This window comes from Abramis brama (assembly GCF_963993115.1).
Source record: "Abramis brama genome assembly, chromosome: 9".
In the NCBI taxonomy this organism is placed as follows: Eukaryota; Metazoa; Chordata; class Actinopteri; order Cypriniformes; family Leuciscidae; genus Abramis; species Abramis brama.
The window spans coordinates 37,740,781-37,753,347 of NC_139971.1; the positions used below are offsets into that span (position 1 = coordinate 37,740,781).

At 36.9% G+C, this 12,567-nt stretch overlaps 1 protein-coding gene across 5 annotated transcripts in view; it reads right to left on the reverse strand.

Moving 5' to 3' along the window:
- Nucleotides 1-1,591: 1,591 nt before the first annotated feature.
- The window catches only part of sema4ba (sema domain, immunoglobulin domain (Ig), transmembrane domain (TM) and short cytoplasmic domain, (semaphorin) 4Ba), a 69,897-nt gene continuing 58,921 nt past the window's right edge, over nucleotides 1,592-12,567 (reverse strand). For all 5 annotated transcript variants that reach the window (XM_084123786.1, XM_084123788.1, XM_084123785.1 and 2 more), the window contains exons 9-15: nucleotides 11,628-11,809; nucleotides 11,050-11,200; nucleotides 9,480-9,690; nucleotides 8,712-8,827; nucleotides 8,189-8,346; nucleotides 7,167-7,258; nucleotides 1,592-5,875 (exon numbers count right to left, since the gene is read on the reverse strand). In XM_084123786.1, coding sequence (XP_083979912.1) covers nucleotides 5,112-5,875; nucleotides 7,167-7,258; nucleotides 8,189-8,346; nucleotides 8,712-8,827; nucleotides 9,480-9,690; nucleotides 11,050-11,200; nucleotides 11,628-11,809 — 1,674 coding nt within the window. In that variant the 3' untranslated portion in view covers nucleotides 1,592-5,111. The remainder of the gene's footprint in view (nucleotides 5,876-7,166; nucleotides 7,259-8,188; nucleotides 8,347-8,711; nucleotides 8,828-9,479; nucleotides 9,691-11,049; nucleotides 11,201-11,627; nucleotides 11,810-12,567) is intronic.

Consider the following 12,567-nt stretch of genomic DNA (forward strand, 5'->3'; position numbering starts at 1 on the left):
TTCAATGACATTTTCTCTGAATTATAAACTGATTAAAGAGTAGGCAGGTTAAATAAATCAAAAAGTAGCCTAAATAAAAAGGCAGCCTATGAAATTTTTATTATTTTTCATTGTCTCTCTGACTGTGTCATTCTGCAAACAGGGCACCGCTCCTTAAACTAACTCCAGTGTTTACATTCTGTCATAGTTAACTTTTAGCCTGCGTCAAATAACACACGCGCATAAAGGGGGATTACCCAGAGCAACTGAATTATTTACATAACTGGATGTGAGTATCGTGTTGTTGTAACTATGTCAGCTATTGTGTTACTTTATTTAACCTGGAAGAAACAGATACTGATGATGACCACAACGATAACGGCTATATTCAAGGATGAGTCGTTTATATACCGACAATTGCCACACGATGGTAGCATTATTACGGTCAAATGTTAGAGCGCTCGTGAGCACTTGACTCAAACTCCTTTGAAAAGTGAGATTTTATATAGGCGACAGACCCAGTCAAAAGTTTGGAAACATTACTATTTTTTATGTTTTTGAAAGAAGTCTCTTATGCTCATAAAGCATGCATTTATTTGATCAAAAATACAGAAAAAATGTAATATTGTGAAATATCGTTACAATTTAAAATAATGGTTTTCTATTTTAATGTGCTATAAAATATAATTTATTTCTGATGCAAAGCTGAATTTTCATTAGCCATTACTCCAGTCTTCAGTGTCACATGATCCTTCAAAACTCATTCTAATATGCTGATTTATTATCAATGTTGGGAACAGTTGTGCAGCTTAATATTATTTTGGAACCTGTGATAGGTTTTTTTTAGGATTCATTGATGAATAAAAAGTTAAAAAGAACTGCATTTATTAAAAATATAAATCTTTCTAAAAATATAAATCTTTACTATCACTTTTTATCAATTTAACACATCCTTGCTGAATAAAATTATTTCTTTTAAAAAATAAACTGTGTAAAACTTTTGAACTGTGAACTTCTGTATATTGTTACAAAATATTTATATTTTAAATAAATGCTGTTCTTTTTTAAAAACTTTTTATTCATCAAAGGATTCTGAAAAAGTATCACAGGTTGTAAAAAAAACAACAAAAAAAACATTAAGCAGCAAAACTGTTTCCAACATCGATAATAAATCAGCATATCAGAATGATTTCTGAAGGATCATGTGACACTGAAGACTGGAGTAATGATGCTGAAAATTCAGCTTTTGCATCACAGAAATAAATTATATTTAAAATGTTAATAATATTTAACAATATTTATTTTTGGTCAAATAAATGCAGGCTTTATGAGCATAAAAGACTTCTTTAAAAACATTAAAAATAGTAATGTTTCCAAACTTTTGACCGGTATACTGTATTTGTAAAGATATTTTCATAAAAGAGAGCCCATGAAACCTAAAGTGTCCATAAAATGTATAAGCTGACCATTAGTGGTAAGTGTTTATGAGATATTACAAGTATGCCTATATCTTTTCATTAATCATATATATAATTTGATGCCACTCGACTCAAAACTTTAGGTTGACCCGTAACTGTAATTGACCCGAATAATGTTGAATCAGTAAAAATCAGTGGGTTTATTTCTTTTATTTAAAAAATTAAAATTAAAGTGCTTTTATGTACAATATAATAAAAACAACAAAACAGTAGTGATGTATAATACAAAAAATACATTTCACAACAGGTTTTTTTTTCTTTACATTGGCAGCAAAATGTACAAATACACCTTTACATTAAAGTTTACAAGACATTAACTTACAATAGATCAGAGCATCTTGGTGCGCCATTATAAAGAATGTATCTGAGCGTTTAAGAGTGTAACAGACTACTGCAGTCCAGCAACTCTTATGTCTGAGTCAGCACTGAAATATGTGACTATACGACTATACGTAACTAAATCTACCGCTTGTAGGTAGCAGCTGATGTACAGTGAAGTTTTCACATTGTCTACTCTGTAAAACGGCACGCTAGTGATAATAATCAGATGATGGAAAATTTGCTTACAGTTTAAATGATTTTTGCATGATATCTTTAATGTGATTTTCAAACAGAGGTCTGAGTATATGTTTATTATTACAAATACATGTTTTTTTTTTTCTTTTTCTGTGCTTGAAATATGTTCAGTAAGTGTTTTGTGTTTGTGTGATTGATATATATATTTATATATTAGGGGACCTCTGTAGATATTAATAAGCACAGTGGAGACATACCCTTGCAGTGGACTGTTGCACAGAAGACCATTCGATATACAGTGGTTTGCGACTTTAGGTGTAGTCCACCAGAGCAGACATGCATGTGAGGTTTGCTCTTTGTTCACGTGTTTTAGTCACAAAAAGGCTACAAGATTACATTTGCTTTCCCGCAAACCCTTTAAGTCACGAAATCTAGCTCAGAGGCTTTAACTAAACCATTCAGTTGGTACTTGCTACAGAAATGTCAGGAGAACATTCATCCCCAGACACTTTCATTCGAAACATTGCCATATTCTGTGCAAATACAATAGAAAAAAAAAAAAGAATTGTAATGCATTCTGGTGAAAAAAAAAGAAAGGCAGAATGTAAAAACATTAAATGTCGTTCATTACCTTTCCTTACAAATACAATTGTACAACTTTGTGATCAAAGTCATTGTCCGTCAATATCATGAAAAAGTAAATGTCCCGCTTTCAAACATTCAGCATAAATTTAAATAAGACACAATGTTTCTATTGAAAGAAGAATTTTGGAACACTTTCAATCAATACATAACTACATTCACAATACAAATGTCTGTGTGATCTTTAAAGATCAATGGCAATGAAACATTACACACTTGGGTGGTGCAATATACAATGCTTGTCTTTGGGAATTTTACTGGAAATAGATGTTTCTTAAAAATTATTATTATTTTGTTCGTGTGTTCTTAACTATACATTTTTACATGGATCCTTATGTTGATGCTATACTAACTTACATTTGTGCGCAAGTTATTATCCCCATCCCCGATGCTTTGCAGTAACATGTAGTGTAGTGTTTGAAATCGAACCAGTATGTCACTCTTGGCAGCTGACGATTTATAACGTAGTTTCATATACCTATATGTCATTGCTCCCACCCAAAAACATCTGTTAGCCTGCTTTGACTTAAGGTGTTATAGTGAACATGGCACTTTTTCATGAAAAAAAAAATCTGCTGGTCACTTTACACTCTTCGGGAGCATAGATCTCAAAGCTTAGCGTAAAATTGGCATGTAAAGTCGTTTTCATTCTGTCCGAATGCAAATTCATCATTCAAATTTACAACATGGCAATATAAATGTCTTTAATTTGAGAGAAGTACACTTTTGAGTCAAGAGAACAGCTCTTGACAGATCCGTAGACCACTTGGGCTTCTGAGAGATGTGAAATGAGAGAATCTAAAATATTTTGGCACAAAAAAAAATAATTTGGATCGGTAAACGTTTGGTCACTTCTATTGACTATTTATGAACTACTTCAAGAAATATTTATGTAGAAAATTCTGCTTTCATTTACTCATGTTCTTCCAAACCTCTATGACTTTCTTATGCTGAACACAAATGGAGATAATTAGAATTTTGTCTAAACAATGAAAGTAAGTGGGGTCCAAAACAACATTGGACCCCATTGACTTTCACTGTTAGGACAAAAAAAAAAAAAGGACAAAAAAAAAAAAAGAACAAAAAAGCTAGAACTTTGGAGAATGATAGGTGAGTAAATGATGACAGAATTTTCATTTTTGGGTGAACTATACCCTTTAAACCAGAGGTTCTCAACCAGGGGGCCAAACGGGCTTCAAGATAACTTAATTTTTTTACAAATAAGACTAAATAAGCAATTAAATAAGTCAAATTAAATAAATTCTTATTTAAAGAATTAAATAAGTCTTGTCTTTAAAGAACCAGGATTCCAAAAATCTCTATATATGAATGAGAAAGCCTAATTTTAAAAGTGTGATTTGTAGAAATCATCTAAATTAATATAATCATATAATTATAAAACATTTTTTATAATTAACATCTTTTATCAGGTAGAAATTGTGAGTAAAATATTATTATAATTTATAAAATCCTTAATCCTTATCAGTAAATAATAGTAAACAACTGGGAAAAGATTTTGTTGTGGACAATGAGTGCTGGAGTAAAAAAGGCTGAGAACCTCTGCTTTAAATGATTTTTGAATTCCATTGATCAATTAGCAACTGATTGTGGTTGGGGTATAAAGAACATAGAGATAATCATATTTCTTCATCTTCAGAATGTAATCTATGCCTTGGGATGTACTCTTAGTATTGCTAACATGCCTTCTTTGGAGTCCTCTACACATTGAAACCTCATTGTGGGCTCTTTATATGCCTCAATCTCACTTGCATACTTTATTTAACATGTGTACCTCTGAGAAGCGTAGAATAGAATACTGAGGTCGTGGCATCACTTATTGTACTAGGACAGCCGTGTACTGTTTTGTTAGCTCTCTACACGATGCTTCTCCTTTATGTGATTTGCATAGTATGCCTGCTATGTGCTGAGGTCATGATGATATACTGTGCAAAGTTTTTGCATATATCATCAAAGCTTTGTTTTGATGCACCACTACATCTTACATTGTGTTGAAATGTCAGCTAATCATCTCACGTCAGGCACTATGTTTAGCAGAGACTATTCTAGACTAAAGTTTGAATCTTCTCGTTCACAGGACGACCAACTCTACGCGGCAGACCGAGGGATGAGATGGGAGCATGACAGGTTAGTGAACCCTGAGGGCATCGTATTGCTTTCACACAGATGCCACCAGACATTTTTGGACGGAGGACCGGGGCGGGACGACTGGATTGGCGTCTCTCGCAATGCCCACCTTATTTTTTTCAAAGTGTACCCGAGGCCTTGCGTCCCGCTCGTCGTGGCTCTGGGTGCTTCACAGACTTGGCAGTGACTGAGAAATGTGAACAGATCACCAAGACAAAATGAGAGGAGACAAAGTGCAAAATAAAACCCAGTGATGGTACGTTTCCAGTCATTTTCAGTCTGTCCCTCCCTTGGTGCTGTTCAGTTCAGAGGCCACTATTTTTTTTTTTTTAACAGTCATCCCAAACAAACTTAAACAATCGAGTCTTTGATTTCCGAGCCCAGTCGTACTCGAGGCCGCGGGCAAGTCGGCGAGATTTCCACGTGGCTCTCTTTTAAGTTCAATGGTCTCTTTTCGGATTCCGAGAAGCTCTTGCTGTTCTCGGGTGAGGAGCATTCGTGGGTTGGAGTGCTGCAGATGTAGTTATCATTGAGCGTCTGGTAGCCCTTGTGGTCAGACACAGAGGGCGGGATATTGTTGCCATTTAATGGAAGGCTTTCCGTGTGCTTCCCTGGAATTCGCGGTTTCTTCTGTTGCATGTTGGGGCACTCGCCTTCCTTCAGCATGGACTTCATCCTATCTCGGTTCCTGTATGCCACGAACAGCGACAGGACCACCAGGGAGAACACCAGTAAGGCACACACAACAATCAGTTCATTCCAGTAGGTTTTGGTTTTCTGCGGCGACCACGTTTCCCCGGGCAGGATAATCGCCTCCCCTTGGGGCACGAGCTGCGTTCGGGAACGTCCAGTCAGGGTGGTGCTTTCGTGCTCTGCTTTAACGCAATAATTGGCCAGAAGCTGTTGGTAGCCACCTTCTTCAGACCAACATTCATAGATCTCCTCCCTGTCCACTTGGGCTACCACCACCAGGCCGCCGTCAGGACTAGGATAGACGAATCGCTCGGCGGTTTGACTGTACTTCCATCGCCTCTCAGCCAAGTTGGATCGCAGCTTGCAGGGTAAAACCGTAAATGTGTTGACTGGTATTTGTACCACATGACATGATGGAACACCTGTGGGTTAGATGGTCTTATTAGTTACTAATAAATCAAACATTTATCTGACATATTAGCAAACCACCACGCAACCACTTCAATCACTTACAGTCTATCAGAGCATCTTGCCGGAGGCACTATGTAAATGTGTTTGGTCATGCCACATGCCACAGTGCTTTTGTAATTGTAACAGCTTGCCTTAGCCTCATGCACTCTATAGCACTTTGTTGGAAATAAATCCTACAAATAGTGATTCACACTGTTTAGATATTGTAAAGGGCCTTTCACAGTGAGCGTGATTAAGCGATGTATGTCGCGATGATGCTCTAGAATCGAAACAATAGATTCTAGAAACATTGGAACTATTTACACCAGGAGTGATCAATCGCAGTGTGACGGCGAGATTTTTTTCACAACTAGTGTGTCGTTTTTTTTTGTCCTCGTCGCCCCGCGATGAAACAAGCCATCCAATTAGATTCCAGCTTACCCGAGCCGCTGCTTTTGCACAAAAGTGTGAGAGTGATGGCGCTATTTTGAAAACCTGTACACCAAAGAAAAGTATGAATGGATATTGAGATTTATTCTTACATGTTCTTTCTACAGATTATCATTTCTATTCATTTCCCACTGAATTATGCGATATGGAGAGATTGAAAAGCGTACAGAGTGTGTCAGTGAGCTCATTCGCTCCAGAGCTTCCAATCATATCATGTGATCATAACTCCTGCCCTTCTGAATGGCGACGTTGTGTTCATTTCCTCGTTCTGAGCTCAGCACATAAACAACTGAGAGAAGCATTTCTACAGATGAAACATGAAGCCAAATAAATTTATGATTATGACGATATATGTTCTGCATGTGTTTTTCATGTGGCTCGGGGTCTTTTTTAAAACAATAAAGAATGAGAAATGCTAAGCTAAATGCTAAATGCGTTCAGTTCATTATAAAACACTACAAATAATGCAATGTCTGCCCATTATTTTATCAAAATCTACTTTAGATCACAGTTGGAGGTTATTACACGCACTCAATGATGGTTTCTGTGTAGTCCCAAACTTTATTTATCTTAATTTACTGTTGTATATGTCATGCAGCGGACGATGTTAAGCCAAATGGGAAAACCTACGAGATACATACATGAGGAGAAATGTATTCTTGGTCAGCGCCACCTATTGTGCCAGGGTGAATTAGCTGAAGGCAATCAATCGTTCTGCGTTCAGTGTGAAAGCGCCGTTCGTCAGCCATTCGCTTAGCTTTATCGTGTCATGCTCAGTGTGAAAGGGCTTTTTTAAGCATGGGTTTTACTCACGTGGTGGAATCGGTCGGCTTGGCATTGAACGAGGGTTCAATGTCATTTTGCACATGGCAGTGTTGGCATCATCTACATCTTGTTGCCATTGACTAGGAAGAAAAGAGCAGAGACTAAAATTCAGTTCATACATACAGTAAACTAAAAAAACACTTCAAAAGTTTGGGGTCTTTAAATTACTACTTTTATCTGACAAGAACACATTAAAGTGATCAAAAGTAACAGTAAAGAGATTTCTAATGTTATAAAAGATTTATATTTCAAATAAATGGTGTTATTTTGATTTTTTTATTCATCAAAGAATCCTGAACCATATCACGGTTTGCAGAACTGTTTTCAACATTGATAATAATAATAATAAGCACCAAATAAGCATATTATGTTTGATTTCTGAAGGATTATGTGACACTGAAGACAATAGGCCTACTTAACCATAAAGTAAATCTATTCTATGATGAGCACATTTTTTAAAAGTAAAATTCATTTTAGTATTTTGTCATGGTTGTTCAACTGTCCTGATGATCATAATTTAGAAAAAAAGGCTTAATTAAAAGAATGAAATTCTTGAAAAGAAAACCTTAAGTAGTTTGGTATAAATCAAAATAAATTAGCAGTTTTGTTCAAATATTATTAATATATGAAACACTTTTGTCTGCCAAATCAAAGTCATATGGTGCAACCAATGTGCACAGCAATAAAACCAGGAAATGATGTCAGAGGACCCCTGCAAACCCTAATGGGATGTGTGTCAAGGTCAGAAAGTCTCTAAAAATATCAGATAATTTGTCAGGCAAGTTTAGTTCAGTTTGTAAAATGTTATATAGTTCATTCCACTCAAAAACCTATTTGACAATAATGATACACTCACAAGTAATCAAGGTGTAAGGAAACCGTGTTCATTTATGTACGTGTGTTTTGTGAAAATAATTTACGTGTTAATGTTTTAAACTGTATTTTAATGCTTGTTAGTATACTAATTGGAGTGCAATAGATGCTAGTACAAGTAATGGAAATATGCTAACCTCTTAGCTGGAGCATGTTTGATATTTGAACACTGCTTCCCTGTCCAGGCACAGTAAGGATCTCTAGACAGCACACACTCTCCACAGCTCTGGTAGTTGGAGCAGTTGGCAAGAGGGATTTCAACCAGCCCAGAATAGCTGGACACAAACAACAGCCCCTGTTGGAAATGCAAACACATCAGAAATGAGACACCTTCTCATACAGTAAAAACATACAGTAAATGCTAATAGATGATAATTGCAGAGACAGAGGCAATAAGCCTTTTTAAAATAGCTCATGTGGTGTTAGATATACAGATGAAGTATAGACTGAGTAGTGTGTAGACAGAGCAGACACTGTTTGTTTCCCATCTGTTCACACATTTCCCCAGAGAAGAAAACAGGGACGCAATTATCTCCCTCCCAGGCCTCACTATCTCTACGGTTGAAGGGTCCTTTTTCCGGCCGCGCTGTCATTTCACTAATGCATTATGTTCTTCAGCATGCATAACAAGTACAATGATAGTAGATGAGTTTAAGGGACCTTTTCATCATCCAGTTCGATGTGTTGCACAGAAAGAGGCTCGGGGAAAATCACCAGCTCTTCAATGATATACATCTTCTGATTAACGTTGATGGCTTTGTGAATCCTGCCATCATCTGAAACGAAACGCAAGTAATGTGAGACGAAGCTTTCATGATTTTTATAAAGTATACCTAAGAATACATTTGATATTTTTAGTAGTATTTCAAGATTAACACTTACTGGACTGAAGCAACTTAGGTTTACTTAAAATGCGAGTATTAAATATGATACATCATGCTTTTGATGAACAATTATTTGAACATCTCTCAATCATCATTGAATTGCATTGCATTTTGCCCCCACAATTAAATCTACAGAGCTTTGATCATACAAACCAAGCATTTAAAAATCAGACATTATTGTGATTATCGTAAAAGCCGGATGTATCAAATATCATACTCACGGCTTATTTCATGTCTTTCTTTGTTTTTTACAGACAATGAGTAAATTATGACATTTTGGGGTGAACTACCCCTTTAAGAACTGAGTCTGTAGTTACGAACCAGCATGAATGTGTAAAGCAACAGATAAAGTCATGCTGCTTTATATAAAGGTTTGATTTCCCAAGTCTAAAATCCTGGACTTAAAATCCCTTATAGTAAAATCTTAATGGGGATTAGGGCAACAATCAAAAAACCTTTAATGCAGGAATATTAGTATAAAAATCAGATTTGCTATGGTGTATTCCTGAGCTTTCCATGCATATGCGGTGTTCTAAGACCTCACCTGTGCCGATGAAGAGCACATCGTAGGTCTTGTGAAGAGCCTGTACTCGGTGCACAGCGAGCTGCGTGTAGCGCACGTTTCGTTTGAGGAGCAGAGGCTGGCTGCGAATCACGCTGTCCATGAGGAAGTGGTCCTTCACAAAGTTCAGCACTTTATCAGGCATGTGCAGGGAGGAGGAGATCCCTTGGGCACGGGCGGCGTTGGTGATGCACTGCAGGAAGATGGAAAAAAGATGCTTAAGAAACACTGCACAATATCCAAATCGCTCTTTTTCTCAGTGATGTTTGGTGAGTGGCAGCTTGATTACGCCAAAATCAATGTAACTTTCAACACAAACACCAATGTCAAGTCAAGATTGGAAGTGTGATTGAAAAGGTCAGTAACACTTTAGTGTAGGGTCCAATTCTCACTATTAACTAGTTGCTTATTATTAGCATGCATATTACTAGGATATTGGCTGTTTATTAGTACTTATAAAGCACATATTAATGCCTTATTCTGTATGACCATATTCTACATCCTTTAATCCTACCCAAAAACCTTACCAACTATTAATAAGCAGTAATTAGGAGTTTATTGAGGCAAAAGTCATAGTTAATTAAATTGGACCTTAATCTAAAGTGTGACCCAAAGATCTTGTACTCAGGTGACCTGAACTCACAGTCAAATAATCTCTGCGTAATGCTGCCTAAAAATGAAATTTGTTTGCTAGAATTGGCATGTGAAAATCTTATTACAACCGTTGACCAGTATAGATGTTCTAAGTCACTATAAAATCAATGTGGACAGTTCTTATTTTTGTATGTAGGATTGCATTTATCCATGCATCATTATTTTTTTTAGCCCTCATCATTTTTCATCAAACATCCTCTCCCCGTCACAACAACATCTCTTCTCTGATGATGTGTGCACTGTTGTGAGAACGGGACAGTAATCTCTCCCTTCCAGCAACCTGTCTCTCAGCAAAAACGACAATGATCCAATCAGTTCCTGATGGACAAATCAAGTCCCGTCCTTATTTTTTTCTCGTTCGAGAAGCCATTTCACTCGAATACATTTCACAATCACAATTTTCATTTCATGCCGACTTTAATATAGGCTACAAGATCGTTTAGAAGAGATGGGTCAGTTTGGTCAATTAGTCGTCCACCAACAAACTAGTTTGTTGAGATCTTTTTCGAGTATCTTTTTTCGGTGTTTCTTCTGTTAAAGGGATAGTTCAACCAAATATATGTATTTCTGTCATTATTTACTCACCTTCATTTCATTCCAAACCTGTATAACGGTCTTTCTTCAGTGGAACATAAAGGAATATATTCTGAAGAATGTTGATAACCAAACCGCTTTGGTTACCATTGACTTCCATTGTATAAGACAAACAAACAAAAAACGCTGAGACATTTCTCAAAATGTTCCACAGAAGACAGACTTGGAATGACATCAGGATGAGTAATTGATGACGTTTTTTATGATGCAGTGTTTTTTCTTTTTTTTTAACACTCCTCAAGTCCCCCACTTTCGGTTCTGTTGCGTTCCATGGAGTTGTTTTTGAACATAACACGAAACGTACCGCTCCAGGTCTGGGTTCTGGTACTTGGTGGTTGTAGGTGTACCACTGCTGCGTCTCCCGATTCACTTCCCGGTAACGTCCATTAAACGCCTCTTCAACCTGGTCCATGGTAAACGCACATACAGCTGAGCTTCCTGAAGCACCTTTGTACCTGTACACACAAACACAACATTCATTACAATCTGTCTATATTTGCATATTCATCAACAACCTCACTTACTCGCACCTTAAAGACACAGAAACAGGAGCTGAGTGCACACAAAATGCAAAAGCGTCTTATTTAACCTCAGACATAAAAGGTGCGTAGGCGGACACAAGAGAGAGGCTATTCTGAGTCTCGCTGACATCTCCTGCCTGTCCTGTCTCTTTTGCCCCATGTTAATGCACTCAATCAATACCCACAACTCCCACACTAAGTACAGCAAAAGGATTCTGGTTGAGTGCCAGGCAGGGTTCAGTAACATAAATGAACGCTTTTTCTCAAAGGTTTAAGAGGAACACAAACATAGCCACAATGGTATTCACTGTATTATCTGTATTCGAAATGCAATTTCAGGAGATATAGCGTAATACGTTACCACTGTGAGGTGAAGACTCCATAAAATACGGTGCTCTTCCAGTCCTCTTTGCTGGGGGTCAGTACAAACATGTCCTGGATGATGTTGAAGGGGAACCCATCGTCAGGCAATGAACACAGGAGCTGGGCTTTCAGAAAGGTTGTCCATTTCTTTTGAAGAACCCTCTCTCCACCTTTATCACCCTGTGGAAATACAGATAGAAATCAGTGTTATTTTAGTTTTATATGATAGTATTTGCTCAACTGGTAGCATATGGTTTGATTCCCTGGAAACACTCAAATACTGGCAAAATGTAAACTCTGAAGTTGCTTTGGATAAAAGCGTCTGCCATAAATGTGTAAGTAAATGAGGAGGATATGTGCAAAGACTTGTTATGAGCATTTCTGACCACGAGAGGGAACTAGAAGCTGCTGTCGATCCCAACAAGCTGGTGCATCAGCCAATGGAAATGCTGATTATGATGGCAACTTTCTCTCTTACGTAAAGATCTAGAGCTGGACAAGGACTGCAGCTTCTATCACATGTTGTGCATTAAGACTGAGTACAACAGTGTGTTTTTATGATTGAGGCCCTGAGGGTGTACAGGCCTCAACTTTGGTACTTTTAAGTCCCTTTAAACAAAACAGGCAGAATAATTCAAGGGCTTTAACATCTATCAGAAGAGAAAACACAGCCAGTTATGAGAATTTCCCCATTAATATTATAGATCTGTTTTGCTGTTCAACATAATAAAAAAGAAAAGACGAAAGGGAAAATGTGACTGTTGTTGTGATATAAGGAAATGATGTAACTAATTCTTGGATTAAAGACAATTGCTTAATCTGATACTGATTTGACTTCTCTCTTTGTTGTTAAGTATGATGCACTATTCGCTATGCTGGAGTTCATTATACAAAAAGTACCCTAAAAAGTGAGACAAATATTGGTTTAAAAACTAAGA